Source organism: Pelodiscus sinensis, chromosome 1 (genome assembly GCF_049634645.1).
Source record: "Pelodiscus sinensis isolate JC-2024 chromosome 1, ASM4963464v1, whole genome shotgun sequence".
Classification (NCBI taxonomy): domain Eukaryota; kingdom Metazoa; phylum Chordata; order Testudines; family Trionychidae; genus Pelodiscus; species Pelodiscus sinensis.
This window is the reverse complement of record NC_134711.1, coordinates 21628011-21644021: the sequence shown is the minus strand read 5'-3', so window position 1 is coordinate 21644021 and position 16011 is coordinate 21628011. Positions and strand designations below refer to the sequence as shown.

The 16011-nt window shown below is 39.9% G+C and overlaps 1 protein-coding gene across 16 annotated transcripts in view; it reads right to left on the bottom strand.

Moving 5' to 3' along the window:
- MAGI2 (membrane associated guanylate kinase, WW and PDZ domain containing 2) overlaps nucleotides 1-16011 on the bottom strand; it is a 1141222-nt gene that overhangs the window by 775963 nt on the left and 349248 nt on the right. For 15 of the 16 annotated variants that reach the window (XM_075926597.1, XM_075926590.1, XM_075926502.1 and 12 more), the window contains one exon: nucleotides 14989-15105. In XM_075926597.1, the coding sequence (XP_075782712.1) occupies nucleotides 14989-15105 (117 nt within the window). Of the gene's footprint in view, nucleotides 1-14147; nucleotides 14188-14988; nucleotides 15106-16011 lie in introns of all 16 variants that reach the window. The other variant, XM_075926568.1, reaches the window with a different exon arrangement.

Below are 16011 nucleotides of genomic sequence, written 5' to 3'. Positions count from 1 at the left end.
AGTGCCAGTGATCTCTGGAAGAGGGCCTACAACACAGCCCTGCACTATTCTATGAACAAGACTGTACACAACATGATCTCATTTTAGTACTTCACTGTGTATTAAATACCTGCTCTAATCAAAGCACTGGATTACATTGGACTGTCTACAAAGGACTATACAACAGACAGAATGAATGCACCACAATTACTCATAATTTGCTAAGGACCAATGACATGCTCACCACTGGACAAGATCCAGATAAAAGTCAGTCTCTGCCCTGATGAGATTAAAAGCAAAGGCCTAAATCAGCCTTTTGAAGTTACTGAGTCTCTATATAAAGATTTGTGTATGATTTGGGGCCTAAAAAATAAGGATATGGTGGTAGGTGGTCTAGAAACATCTAAGGAGACGGATATTTCTGTAAATGTCTGTAGAAACACCCTGCTTACAAAAATTATTTATATTTTTCTTGCCTCTGTACAACTTTTGTACTTTTATTTATTAATCCACCTGGCCAGCAGCAAGAAGTACTCTGTGTTCCTAGCTTAATGGGCCTGATTACATTGATCTGTTAGAGTTTTAACTATGAAAAATGGCTGCTTTTCTGTACAGCACATCTTTAAAGGCCCTACAAGGAATTATATATTGAAAGGAAACTAGGCTGCTGTAAACATTACAGTATTGTTCTGGGGACTGCTATAATATTTTATAAGATATATTACATAAGCTTCTATTTTAACATAATACTCCCAGAGACATACAAAACCAAATTAATTCCTGAACTTACTAAAGCCATTTAGTTGTCTTCAGTGAAAGTTCATGATATTTTACATCAGAATATTGCACTGCTTGAATTATGATTATTCCTTTATATGTCTCCTAACCAACTTGCTATTATTGTGTGATGTGTGAATATTACTGCTAAAAAATATTTTCACATATAACCGAGGCCAGATGTGCTGTACTTTTCCTCAAACTGAAAAAGCTTATGTGGTGGGGGAGGGCAACTTTGAAAAGCCCAATTAAAATTCATAAAATGGAAAACAAAACACACATTCACTTCAAAATCATGCATATTCTTCAAACAATTTTTGCAAAAATTCTATGTTAAAGAGACACAAAAATCAAGTCCCCTATTTGCCAATTTGGAACCTCTCCTAAGATACAAAATCCCTTTACCAATTTATTTTCCTCCTTGCAATCTCCAACCATGTAATATTTCTGACAAAAGTTTTAGAGGGGTAGCCTGTTTCAGAGGAGTTAGTCTGTAACAGGAAAAACTTAAAAAACAGAGAGTCTGGTAGCACTTTGAAGAATAACAAAACATGTAGATGGTATCATGAGCTTTTGTGGGCCCAGCCTACTTCTTCAGATGACCCGCCTGATGACTGACAAAGTTACCTGCAATCCTGCACACACCTACAAACATGCTTAAGTTTACACATTTGACTAGCTTGTGAGTAGTCTCATTTATATCAATGGGTTTACTTAGGTGTGTGAAGTTATATGCATGCATAAGCATTGCATCATTAGCACCCAAAGGTTTCTAGTAACAAAAGCCTTAACTGTCATATCGATAAGGGTGGCGGAGAAGAAGGTGAGGTCATGGTCTCACAGAGGTCAATAGAAGTTTTGCCACTGAGGTTAATTGAGCCAGGATTTAGTATTATTTCTCCTGAATCCCCAACCTACAAGCGCTCCACAACATTGGTCATGGCTGAAATACCTATCAAACCTAATGCCCAAGTCCAGCACAAAATTTCTGTGGACAGATGAGTCACTAACATGATGTCTTTTTGGTAGTATTTGAATAAATTACACAGTCACCTTCACATTGAAAGCTTACACCTACAATCCTGGTAACAAGAAAGTTAACGTGTGTACTGAGGAAACATGAAGTCAGCAAAGTTCGTGCAGATTGGTAAGCACAGTGTTCAACTTTAAATCAGTCTTCCTCTTTAAAACATTGTCTGTTAGAGGAGAGGACAAAGACTCTCTTTGTTAATAGATTCATTCGAGTGGCTTAGAAGCAGCAGTTGATTCCCAGCCGGAGGAGAAATACTCATGCTACCTCTCATCAAACTCCTGTGCAAAAAAAAAAAAAAAAAAAGCCTAGAAGGGTCTCTAATGGACACCTATTCTGTCACAGAGCCCACTCTGTGGCTCACCCTGCCATGCCTACATCCTATTTTGTGCTAATTCCCTAATGCCTGATGTCTCCTCAAGCTGCAAATCATATCCCCAGCTCTAAGGATAGGCATACCCTGTTTTGCATATAGACCATGCCTCGCCATGTATTGTTAATGATAACTGCAACACTTTGAACCTGATCTAGCCCTCATTAACTCAATGAGAGTTCTGCCAATGATTTCAGTAAGCTCTGGATCAGGCCTTTACCCAAAATGCATTTAGACAAGTGTCCTTAGTTATTTCGCCAGGTTTTCAAAGTCAGTCAGAAACAACATACAAAGTTTACCATGAAAAATAGTGTGTTAGGCTGCCTTTTTTTTTTTAAAGAAACACAACACAAAGCACAATTTATTTTTAAGAACAGAAGCAAGCTATGTTGTATAACCCTTTTCTGAGTTATTTGTATTGACTGGAGCAGAAAGATTTGTACTTCATATTGCTTTTGCACATAACTTTGCAACCTCATTTCTAAAATTTCAGATACAACCTTTTAATTTTCATAACCCCACCATGAGAACTTTACCTAATATTGGCACATCCATGGTTCATGATGAGCCCCCAGAAAAGGATAAAGCTGACCTCAGGTTTCATTCACAACCTCTCTGCATTCAAGCCACTCCAGCTCCAAAAGAAGATGAAGCTCTTGTAACAAATCTTTCAGCTATATCTTTTCTCCTTTTAATATTCCTTCAATTGTAGAGAACATAAATCTGTAAGCTTTTTTAAAAATAGAAGCCTTTAATATTTATTCTGAATCCTTTTTACGTTGCTAATGAAGGAATAGCGCAACTAATATTTCTCTATATTTATTAGTATTGCTCTAGTCGTTCACATCCAGTAAAAGGGGAAGAGAGAGAATATAATCACATGATACAGGTGCCGCTCTCTTTTTAGGCTTTATTGATTTTTTACAAGCATAGGCTTCAGATAGGTCTTTGAAGTGCTGGACAATGAGCATTGTGAAGGCATTGTGCTTCAGAGAGTTCCCAATCCCTTTTGAGAGTGGCTAGATGTGCCAACAGCACACGTCAGGAATAGCCCTGCACCAGATACATGTGCCGGTATTTTTGTTGAAACCATCTGGCAACCCTAGATGTATCCTTGGTGATGCAAGTCAGAAGAACCTCAAAATGAGACCAATGAACAGGAAAGAACAGGAGTAATCATGAGTTCTCTTGCGGATAGGGTTGCCGGATGGTTTCAACAAAAATACCGGACACACTTGACATTACATCACAATCTACATTACATCTTATTTAGATAATACCGGACATTTATATTTTCTCAATTTGTTTCTCGAACAGAAAGCTCAAATACTGGACTGTCCGGTTCAAAACCAGACACCTGCCAACTCTACTTGAGGAAGTTTTGGAAAAGTAACTGAAAAGAGGAAGTGTTTGTTGCCCTATGGAGCACAGGAATGGGAGTCTGCAATCAGTAGTTCTGTCACCAACCCACGGCATTCCTTTAAAGTAATTTAACCTCTCTGTGCCATAAGAGAATATTTACCTACCTCATCAGGTTTTGTAATAGAATAATAAAAACCCAGTTATTATTAATTATTTGTACTTCACAAAATGTCTAGGAGCCCACTGTGCTTCAAACATAACAAAGAGATGGACCTTGCCCACACAAGCTTACAATCATTTACTGCAACCACATGAATACTTGGTACTTCTGTTTAAGACTGTAGATACAACCAACATAGTGTTATAACTGCAACAATGCAGCCAGTTTCTTCACAATGGTACTTTTCCTGTGTTGGGCACTAATCTAATATGATGTGCCAATTTAAACTCAAGGCATCTGAGAGTTTTCAAGCCTGTGATTAATTTATGGTGTTATTTCTCCAGCTCTAATACTATATGCACACCATTTCTTCTAATTAAGATTCCATTTGTTGTCCCTAGCTCAAAAATATTTTTGGAAAGCAATGTCTACATTTTATTTTCTTGTGGAAAAAACCTCTTAATTATAAGCCATGGTCTATATTATTATTATATTATGCTTTCTGATGAAAGAGCTGTGAACTAAAATTAATAAACAAAGGATACTTTTCTGTTTAACACTCTTGAAATTATTTGAAGCTATTCATGGAATGACAATAAGAATGATTAGGTATCGATGTTGGAGGTATATGGGTTTAATGAGGAATAATAAAACATTTATTCCACACTCTTGTATGACAAACTGTAGTCCAATTAGTGCAGTTTTATTCCTTTTTTCAGAAGCCTTAAAGTAACTGGAAGAGTCAAATCTTTCCATAATGTTTTTAACTATCAGACACACATGAGTGGGGAGCACTTTTGCCATCCTTTTCTTTAAAAAAAAATCATTTCAATTTTTTGATGTCTGAATAGATATTAATTACAAAAGGTATAGAGCCAGATAACCCTTAGGCAACATGAACTACTTTAGCTGCAATTAGGGAATGTTTGTTGCGAATTGATATGGGACACAAAAAAATCAAAACTGGGATACTTTGGGCCAAGCTACTCTAAACTACACTGGTTGTAAATGACCCTAAGAGACTCTTTTAACAGCCAGGTATAATCTCTTTTCCCTGTGTGGGACGAGGGCATTGGAATCTCTATATTGCCTAAGACTTGCCTTATGCATTGCAGATCCCCTAGAGCTGGATTCTACTTTAGGGATGATTTACACAGGCAGATGAACATGTATAAGGCCCCAGCACTGAGGACCAACAACTAACACCACTGCATAGTTGAGGGGTGAGGAGTATGACAGTATGTTTTTCAACTGCATTCAAGTCAGTATTGATGAGAATTCTATAAGAATTATAGGTCAATATATAACACAAAATTCTTTGGATCCCAAGAAACCCTCCAAGAAGGGCTGTGATATGTATGAGTATGTCAACATCTAAATAACCCTGAAGATCTTATTTGAAGCTATTAAAGCTTGTCAGAATGGTTTTCTAGCATGTTGTTTCTGACACATAAAGCATCAACATTTGATAGAATGACCTCTCTTGTTTTCTTGCTGTAGAAGAAGTGGAGCCCAAGTGCTCGTGCTAGGGAATAATCAATGGCAAACATTGATTCTCTTTGCTCTCAGGTTACATTCTCAAGGCTGTCTCTCTCAAGATAGGGGCTACAGCCTTCATTTAAAAAGCAACAACATAATTTCCTCTGACATCTCTATGTCTTCTGCATCAGGAATTACTAAAAGATTTAAAAAGATACCTGAATATTGAAAGTCGCTGTAATGCATTTTTTATCATTGGCAAAATATCACTTGTATATTACCAGAAAGTATGTACAGGTTGTACCTCCAAAATCTAGCAGGACCATGGATGCTCCTGGACCAGAGAGCCTGGGAGCCTAAGGGCAGGAAGGTCAGCCGGGATGGGCATCAGGGTCAGCAGTCTGGCGCTAGGCACAGCATGGGACCAGGGCTGAAGTCCTGCTGCAGCCCCTAGGAATTCCCGGGAGTGAAGGGCTGAGGCTGTAACCCCGTGGCAGTGTGGGGTTGGAGTCCCCATGGCAACCCTCAGGAGCATGAGGTCGGGTCTGGGTCTTCTGCAGCTTTTTCCATAAACAAGTTTCCACCTGCTCCATATTGAGAACATTTCCCCATTCAGAATATTTTAAATAAATTTGATAAATTGATGTGAACAAAAGCAAACTAAAGGAAGTAAATTTGAGACGCTGATGTGCATGACTATTACTGTGGATAGCTTGATAGTGATGGAGGATTGAAATGGGAGAGAAACGCTTTAAGCAGAAGGATAGAACAGGGAGTAACAGAATTTAGAAACATAGCTGAACCCAGAACCAACCCAAAATCACTAGACAAAAGCCAGGAGAACATGCGTAAGGTATTGTTAGGAAAAGCAGAACGAAATGGGGCACTTAATGAAGGATTTAAAGAAGTGAAGTCTCTTCATAACCACTACTTCAGTAAGAGGCTCCACATTAAGCCCATATTCAGTAGCTGAACCAAAACGCTACTCGCTGTTCTTCTGGATTGGCCACCCACCTTCCTAAAAATGCTCCACTCAACCTCTGCTTTTCTATTTAAAACTGTGCTACTTTAGAGCATTCTATAGACTTTGGCTTATGGTGCAGAGAGAGACTCATGAGGAAGTAATATCCCATGCTCTGACTTAGCCAGGTATCTCAGTGGCAAGAGGACCCAGACACCACATGTTTAAAGGAAAGGAATGGCAAAGGGTGGGGACCCCCAAGGACAGGAAAGGGTCATTTTTAGTGTGTGGTTGACCTGTGGGCATGCTTTAAAGGGAGATGCAAACAAGCTGGGAGTCTGGCGGAACTGAAGATGGGATCGATGGTTTGGCTAGGGTTTAGCGAGGCATGTGAACAGTGGAATACTTATCACACTGATGACTTATGATCTTCATTCTGACTAATTTCTAATTGTCTGTTTACTATATGGGAGGCCATTCTCATTCCAACAACAGAAACCTTGAAAGATGTTTTCAAATCTTATCACCTAAATCCATACTGGGTCTTTATTTAGGTGTCTAAATATGGACTTAGTAGTTGAATCTTAGGCATACAAAATGACTTTTAAAATCATTCCCATTCTCTCTCCCTTCCCTCGCCCCCCCCAATTTTGAATGTAGAAAATATAACTGGGTTCCCAGACTGCATTGAGCACCTAACATGTCAAGTAAAGTCACCAAATAAGCAAAGCAATGCCCATAATTACATCTACCTCAGGCTACTCCACATTCAACAGGCTAAGAGGAGAAAGAAAAAAAGATGAATTTTGCAACATGGCCAGAATTTTAACAAATCTGGGCTCTCGTGGAGCAACTTCCAAAATAAAAGACACCTCACAGAATACAGACTGGATTTATCTTCCTATTATTTATATCAAGGGAACATCAGTTCAAGCACCTGTGTCACACACAGGTCTGTTTTTCATTGCCAGCTCTTGTGATTTTATCAGAAATCTCACATTTATTTGGGGTTTCTCTGTAAACACTAGCTCTTAGAGTCATTCATGACAATCTCACTTCCATTAAAAAGTACATTTCTATCTCTCATTATTGAGGGTCAAAGCTTGAAAATGTGAACTAAGTGTATAAAAAGGTTCAAAAACATAGAAGGTTAACAGGAAAGAGAATAAACTAATTTAAAAAAAATCTTTTGATTTCTAAGCCAATCTCATGATTTTTGACTGCTATGAGTAGGCAATATTCAATGTGACAGGGTCTCTCAGAGACACACAAAATGTCTCAGATAATCTGGACTTCATAAACTAAAGCCAACACCCCGAATTCCCATTCAGAGCCTTTGCTCCTGCCCAGATTTTAATGCAAATTAGTTGTGATCTCTTCTATTGCCCACCATTCTTCATCTGTAAATGTTTCTATACAAATCTTGAGTAATGAATAAAATTAGTGATCAAGATCAATTTAAAACTGTCACTATCCCTGTTCCATTTGGTATCATGTTACAAAACTATATTCACAGATGTTACTTGTTCTCAGTAGTGCACAAATATGAAAGGATTTATGTGAAAAAGCAGAACACATTACAAAGACTTCACGAGAAAGTGGTTGACTTAGAATGCTAATATCACCATCCAACCCAGCAAAAGTTGATCAAATGTAAAATAGTTTTAAGCAACTAACAAATATTGTCTCCAAATTCTGAATCATGACCATAAACATATCATGTGACAGCAAATTACTGGCTACATACATTCAGGCACCATTTTCAAGCTAAGTGGCACATGGATGTGGCACTGTCTTAAAGCTACCCAATGGCTACGCAGATGCAGCAGGCTACAGGTTGAACCTCTTTCAACCTGGACTCCCCGGACTGGCAACATCCGTAGTCTGTCAGGACCAAGGTTGTTGCTGAACCAAAGAGACCTGGTGGAGGGCCAGAGACAGGAACGCTGTGGGGGCCAGGAACCAGACTGCAGGGAGGCAAGTGGCTGGGAGCACTGCTGAGCCAGTGGCAGGGTAGCCAGAATGCCAGTGGGCTCCAGTGGGGAAGTGGTCTGCTCTGTTTTGGGGGAGGGGGAATGCAGGGATGCTGCAGCAGGGCTGGTGGGGGCAGAAGCTCCAGCAGGGGGGCTGCTGATGCTGCGGTAAGGCTGACAGGGTGTGGAACTCCAGCAGCTAAGAAGCAATCTGCTATGTAGATAGGGGGACAGGTGGAGGTCCTACTGTGGGCTGGCGGGGCTGGTACTGCCACGGTAGGGCTGGTGAGGCTTGGAGCACCAGTGGTAGGGCAGTGGTTTGCTGCGGTGAAGCTGAGAGCCCAAGCAGCAGAACAATGGGCTGCCATGGCAGTGCAGCAGGGCCGGTCCCATATGGGGAGCTAGCTGGGAGGCCAGAGCAGGAACGGAGCCAGTCTGGGGAACCAGTGGCAGGGGGGCAGAACTGACCTTGCCTGGTCCAGGAAATTCCCTTCTTTGTGACCACTCAGGTCCCCAGGGAGAGGGACCATGGAGGTCCAACCTGTGCATCATAAAAGCTAGTTATGCGATTTATCTTCTTCGTGGCAACCCCTGATGAAAGATAGGGTTACCCACTTTTAGGACTTGTTCCTGACTCCTATTAGCGTCATCATTAAAACTCCCATTGATTTCAGAGGTACAGGGTCAGGTCCTTTGAGGGCATATTAGCCAGCGTGCAAGTTAAATAAAATAGTTGCTAATATTCAAGAGTGACTTGTGATTTCAAGAGTTTTGATTTTTGGGGTTAAAAAGGCTGTAAGAATCAAAGGCTTCTATAAGCAAAAGCAGCTGCAGAGCAGTGCAAATGCCAGTTTTTAGGTTACTTCTTAAGAAGATATAAGTGTGTAAAATCCTATTGCTTCCTTTATTATAGCAAAAGATCAGACTAATTTTTTGTCCCACGTCACATAGTGCAAGATAAATATTTAACACACGTGCCCAAAGCAGAATAAATGACTGAGTAGCTGAGGTTAGGTATCTTCTGGAAATATTCATTAAAAGTTGCCTGAGAAACATTTAGAGAAATTCTGTCTTTTATTTCCTGAAGACTATCAACTGTAACAATGCTTCTACTTTTCCTGTCCCCCATTTGGGGACTCCATTTTGCCATGTCTGCTCTCAATATTAAGCAAGCCAAAAGCCTGATTTTTTCAAAAATACAATCTTCTAATTCTTCATTATTATCCACTCTCTCATACCAACTATATGAAAAAGCTCCCAGGCAAAAGCATTCTGAGCCTGAGCCAATACGCTGTGAAACTCTGGGACTCTGAGTATCGACTGTTGGGCATTAAACCAGATACTTATACGATAACAAAAGCCTAGGAAACACCCCTGCATAACACAAAATAAATCCATAAAATATAATGAAAAACCCATGAAAACAATACAGAAAGGCAGTATATTATCATTTTAACATTGATTTCCCAAGCCATTTATAATGAATCACTTTAACTAGTATTGTGGATATTTATATTTCCCAGTATCATTTAATATAACCAGATGTTATAATACCTATAATGGAACAGGCAGAATGGCCCAGTGGGTACGGCACTGGAGTGGGAATATCTGCATTCTTTTTGCAGCTCAGTCAGTGACCTGCTGTGTGATCTTGGGCAAGTCATTTCACTTCTCTGTATCTTGGATTCGCTTCCAGCGCTTTCTTTGTCTTGTCTGTTCAGATTGTCAATTATCTGCTGCAGTGATCATCTCTTAGTATGTGTCCAGCACCCTCCCCATGGGGCCATAATCTCAGAGGTGATTTATAAGCAAAAATAAGAATGACATAAAATCTTACTAACACTTTCAAATTATTTGATTTATTTTTGCTCAAGAGTCATCAATATTCAACATAGCTGCCAATGACTCAGCTTTAAATACACTCATTTTCAACTTTGAGGTGTTCCCATTAGGTAAATAACAGGAACATTCCCCAAAGGCCTTGCATTGATTTATTCTGAGCTGTCAGTGCAAGAACTAACACTTCAGTGTGCAAGAAAATAAAAACATTCATTAAAGCTAGTGGCTGTGATTTTCACTGATGTGGACTCTTCTTTGCTGGTTTTTTGGGTGTTAAGAACAGGTTATTTTCTCCTAAGAATAGTGCCACGTGACATCAAACTGGTAGCTCTTCACCACCAATATCTGGCCTTCTAAATTTGTATATTTTAGAACAGTCATGCAGTCATTTTTCACTCTTCAGAAGATATTTTTTGATACTGAGCTAACTTGTGAGAAAAATCTCTCTCCTCTATATACTCTCCTTGGAGATAATATTTTTAGACCAGGAACCATATATATTATAAATCCCAACTATTTTCCCACTTCTACCAGTGTCATGCAGTATGATGTCCATACAAGCACATAATTCCTGCATCGGATGAATTTTCCTTTTTGATTCCACAAAAAGATGAAAATCAACTGCTATTTTATTAATTATAATTGCTAGATCAATCTTTCCTTGGAAATAAAACCAGCCACCATGCAGACACTATCTTTGGCATGGGACCGAGATAGTGCTGATAAGACTATCAGCTGTCCTTTCACTTTGATATTACATTATTATCATAAATAAGAAATAATGTACACTTTACTAGAACCCACAGAGTTTAATGAAGATTACTACCACAAAAGAGTTGCCTCTTAGCCAGTGTTCTTGACTCCACCAACATTTCCAAACACCATAATTTTGTATTCTCTTCTGCATGGCATCATACTAGCTGGGATGTTTTGGTTAGTGCTGTGTCCTGTGGCAGGATTTGTGGTAAACACATGCATGGCCTACTTTTAATCATCTTTCTTAAGCCTATTGGCATTGGCATAGTTTATTTAATAATCGAACTATACCTTTGAAATCATCTCTTTACTGCTTATAAAATAAATCATTTGTATTACCAACCATAATTTTTACCTTCTAATAAAAAGTTTCAGAAGTGCTGACTGCCTGAAGCACAAATTTAAGTCAATGGAAGCTGTGACTACTCAGCCTCTCTGGATAATTTAAAAATAATAAGAAGATATATTAAAAACAGAAAATAGTTTAGGAGTGCAACCTCCACTAAAGGTGCAGGTGTATATGTTGTTAACATTGACTGGCCTTACACATGAACACTGGAAGCAGAATAAACCTCCAGATAAGATATATTGTAGTCTCCTAATTTCTGACAGGTTTAAGAAACAAATGGACAAAGTGGTATTGTATTGTACATAACAAGGTCCTTTTAAATATTCATTATTTGTGCATAAGTAAAATTCTAAACAAAAATCAAAGGCAAACTCATTGTTTTTTCTGTCAATTGCTTTACAGGCAGTCCCCGACTTACGCGGATCCGACTTATGGCGGATCCGCACTTACGAATGGGGCTCTCTCGCCCCGGAGATCGAGGTAGCAGATTGATACCTGCGAGCTCCGGGGCGAGAAAGCCCCGTTCGTAAGCTGCTCTGGTGCCCCTGGTCTGCTGGAGACCGTCTCCAGCAGACCAGGGGCACTGGGCGGGTTCCCGCGCTTCAGTTCAGGTGCCTGTGGTCTGCTGGGAACAGTCCCCAGCAGACCACAGGCACCGGGACTGAAGCGGCAGCAGCGGCGGTTCCCCGCGCTTCTGAGACTTTGCTCTGGCAAAGCCTCAGAAGCGCGGGAACCCGCCCGGTGCCCCTGGTCTGCTGGAGACGGTCTCCAGCAGACCAGGGGCACCAGAGCAGCAGACGGTCCCCAGCAGACCACAGGCACCGGGACTGAAGCCGCAGCCGCGGGGGGGTCCCACGCCTCTGAGACTTTGCAAGAGCAAAGCCTCAGAGGCACGGCACCCCGCTGCCGCTGCGGCTCTGCTCCTGGTGTCCCTGGTCTGCTGGGGGGGGGCGCGGCTAGTGTGCCCCCCCCAGCCGACCAGGCTTTTGTTTTGGACCCTGGAGCAGAGCAGCTGGGGCGCTGCCGATTGGTGCTGCAGCGCCGCTCTGGGCACTACTGGACCAACCCGGCAGCACCCAAGCTGCTCTGCCCCAGGTCCTGATTCAGCCGCTGCTGGTCAGTTTCAGCAGTGGCTGAATCAGGACGCCTGGGGCAGAGCAGCTGGGGTGCTGCTGGGTTGGTCCAGTAGCGCCGAGGAGCAGTGGTACTGGAGCAACCCAGCAGCACCCCAGCTGCTCTGCCCCAGGCGTCCCCAAGTCAGCCGCTGCTGAAACTGACCAGCGCTGACTACAGGAAGCCCGAGGCAGAGTTGCTCTGCCCTAGGCTTCCTGGAATCAGCACTGATCAGTTTCAGCAGCAGCTGACTTGGGGAAGCTTGGGGTTCTTAAGTTGAATCTGTATGTAAGTCAGAACTGGCGGTCAGTTTCAGCAGCGGCTGAATCTGGACGCCAGTTCCGACTTACATACAGATTCAACTTAAGAATAAACCTACAGTCCCTATCTTGTACGTAACCCGGGGACTGCCTGTATTTTAAAATTCCCATATATTGAAGATGCTATATTTCCAGTTGTTTTAAGAACACTTAGAACAAGATGTTATGACCACCAGACCATATTTTATTTTGGTTTTTGTAAAAGAAGTAAGGAAAATTGCTTTACATTGTCTCCAAGACCTTGCTTGGTTACTCTGTAATTCAACAATTGTCATCCATGTCACTATCAAAGTAATTGAAATCTCTTCTGATATCATGATGTATTTGGATTTTTCAGACTCTCTTATCAGTATAAATATTTCCTGGTCAGCTTTCTTATCCTATGAATGTGCGTCTATAACAGTTTCTTTTGATACTCTTACCTCTAGTTCATTTCATTTCAATTCAATTCAAATTCTACTTTGGAAGCCAATCTGTGAGTGTACTTTCTTTCTGCATAGTCCTACTTCACTCATCTGTTTTTCACTGACCCATTTGTTCCTGCAAACATAAATCTCCCTAACATACTGCAGTATGTAACACCATATTTTATTGACCTAGTTAATTTCTTAATTTAGACAAATCTTGGAGGCATATCATGCCCTCAGTTCACATACATATCTTCCACTGACATCATTGGTAATCGTGTGTGTAGACGGAGCATATGATATAGTTCTAAATTACTCATTACATAAGACATGGCTACCTATTGAAACATCTGCTATTCAGATATTTTCCCCCTAACAAATCTCACCATAGGATATTAGGTAGCAGGGACTGATATGCTTTTAGCCAGAGAGTTGCTATCTTTTAAAATCCATAGCTCCAGAAGTAAAATCTCAGGGCATGTCCATACTTGTGGGAAGATTGATGCTGTGGCAGTCAATCTTCTGGTGTTGAATTTAGGGGGGCCGAGTATGGACCCACTAAATCTAATGCTAAGGGCACCCCATCAGAGTTGGTACTCCTCACTGTAACAAGTAGTAAAGGAAGTCAGTGGGAGAGTTTTTCTTGTTTTTCTTGTCATCCTGCTGCGAGGATGGCGCCAAAGCTTAACTTAAGGTACATCGACTCCAGCTACGTTATTTACATAGCTGGAATTGCGAACCTTTAGCTGACCTTTGGCTGTAGTGTAGACCTGCCTTCAGTGGTGATCCATCCATTTTGGTTGATACTCTAAATTGAAGAGGAGTGTTATAAATACCCAACCTCATGTATCAATGGTCTTCCAGATAGTGATGTATTTGGGTAATTTAAAAATACCATTCTGTGCTAGGTCTGGTCTCAAAACATCTTTGCATTTTCACCTCTGCTTGGATCTCCTATTCTTCTTCACAATACATTTAAAGCAAACCCAGTTAATCATAACTCACATAAAAACAATATTTCTGATATCTAAATAATAAACATCCTTTAAACTTATGTTATTGACCTGACAGGGACAGGCTGAACACTTGAAAAAAAATTGTATTTACTTACTTTCAGCTTAAAAAACAGTAAACATGACTGTGCCTCTTTTTCAGTGCTTTATATTTCCTTTCTTTTATATCACAAAAATTCTCACATGGGAACACTGACAACATCACAGATTTCAAAGTGCATTCACCCATTACCATGTAAATAGTACAGTCACTTACTTTAATCCATCTTCCTTAGCCCATCTCTTTAATGTCACACCTGCAAATTCAAATGTACACACATTCTGCACTTCCTGATTTAAATACAGCAGTGTTGGATTACATTTATCAAGCTATCCGAGGTATCCGATTTGATTGATAAACTGTAAGTCACCAAACAGCTCTACTCTGAAACACTTGCTGCTGCTATTCTGACATTTCTTATATTACTATTCTTAATACGTCTGGCATACAAATATGTCAATTGCTTCACTGCTAATGATATGACCAAAATGATATATAAGGTTTTAAATCTAAATACTGTTGATTTGTAGTCCACTAAAAACTTCATGCAGCCACTAGACAGGTTAAACATTTGAGACCATACCTATGGCAGCTAAACTAAGCTGTCTCTTATTTTGTATATTTCCTTCTTTCTCCTCCAGTTGCATTTCCATCTCCTCTAATATAATCCATAAGTGATAAAACCCATATGAATTCCATATAGTGCAGATAAAATTCCAACTATTACACACCAGCTTAACTGTCCTGTAAAGTGGACACATCATTTTTTTATTTTAATTGTTTAGACCCAGAGCAAGTTCAGAAGAAACCATTCTTCTTGGAACACTCCCTTTGCTACAGCTACTTCCAACACAGCTAGCTGCACTAGAAATTACTTCTGAATTGTTCCACGTAGTCTCTAAATAGTAATTCAGTCCACTTATCAGAAAGAAGATATTTTAATAAAGTATCTCTTAGTATTTTGATGCTTTTGTAATTTTTAGCTTACATCTTACATTTATTCAGGTAACTGGTTACCTCAGACAGAAAAGGGACATATAATCTTCCCCTTACTCACATGGCACTGTGCGGAGGTAGAGATTGTCACGTATGATCTGCTGGAGCTCGTGGTCCACCGAACCTTTCTGGAACCGTAAATTGAGGTAGTGACGAAGGTCCTTATCAACGATGCCTCCTATAAAAGTGACAAAAGGCCACGGAATAAAACAAAGCTAGTCACAGATGTTAGTTTTAAAAAAATTAAATCACCTTGTTTTCAATAGATTCAGTTATTTGCAGGTTCTTCTACCATATGGATGTTTTCTTTTTACTAGTGCCATGACGAAAGGGCAGATTTTAGCTACAGAAATGCACTCAGCATCATATAGTTTCTCATTGGTAAACAATTTTTTCAAGAATAAAAACACTTAATGACAACTGACTAGTAAAATCCATAAAGTTAAAAAAAGCCAGACATTTGTGAAGCCAAATGAAACACAGAGATGTCAAAGCACTTCACTGCACAGGCAGATAACATGTATTATGCTCTGCATGATTCCTTAGCCATTGTCCATCAGCTTATTAAAAAATAATTCCCTTCTCCAAACTGTCCCTGTATAACATGTGAAAAGCTCTAGCTCCAAAGGCAGTCTGAATAAAATGTAAATAAAAACACTCCCAAGCGTCCTCAATGCTCGTAAAAATAATAAATAATCAATACCATGTTCACTATAAATAGTCCTTACATGTGGAAAATATATAATATCAATGAAGTGTACTCATTTCATTTTACCCTTGAAATCAAATCAAGGATAGGGGGATAGCATCTCAAAATTATTTACAAACTCGCATATAGATGAAAAGAATCAGGTTGAACATACTGTCTCTCCAATTTCACCTTACTTTAGACCAAATCAGTTTAGACATTGAAGAACTGCTCAACTAGTTATTATATGCAGCATATTCCATTATGGAAACAGATTAATCAAATCTATTATATTTCATTAAACATTTTTAGAAATATTCCCTCTCCATCTCTATGAACTAAAACGACATATCATATTTCGTTACTATTGGCAAAAGTCTATAAATAGCCATATTT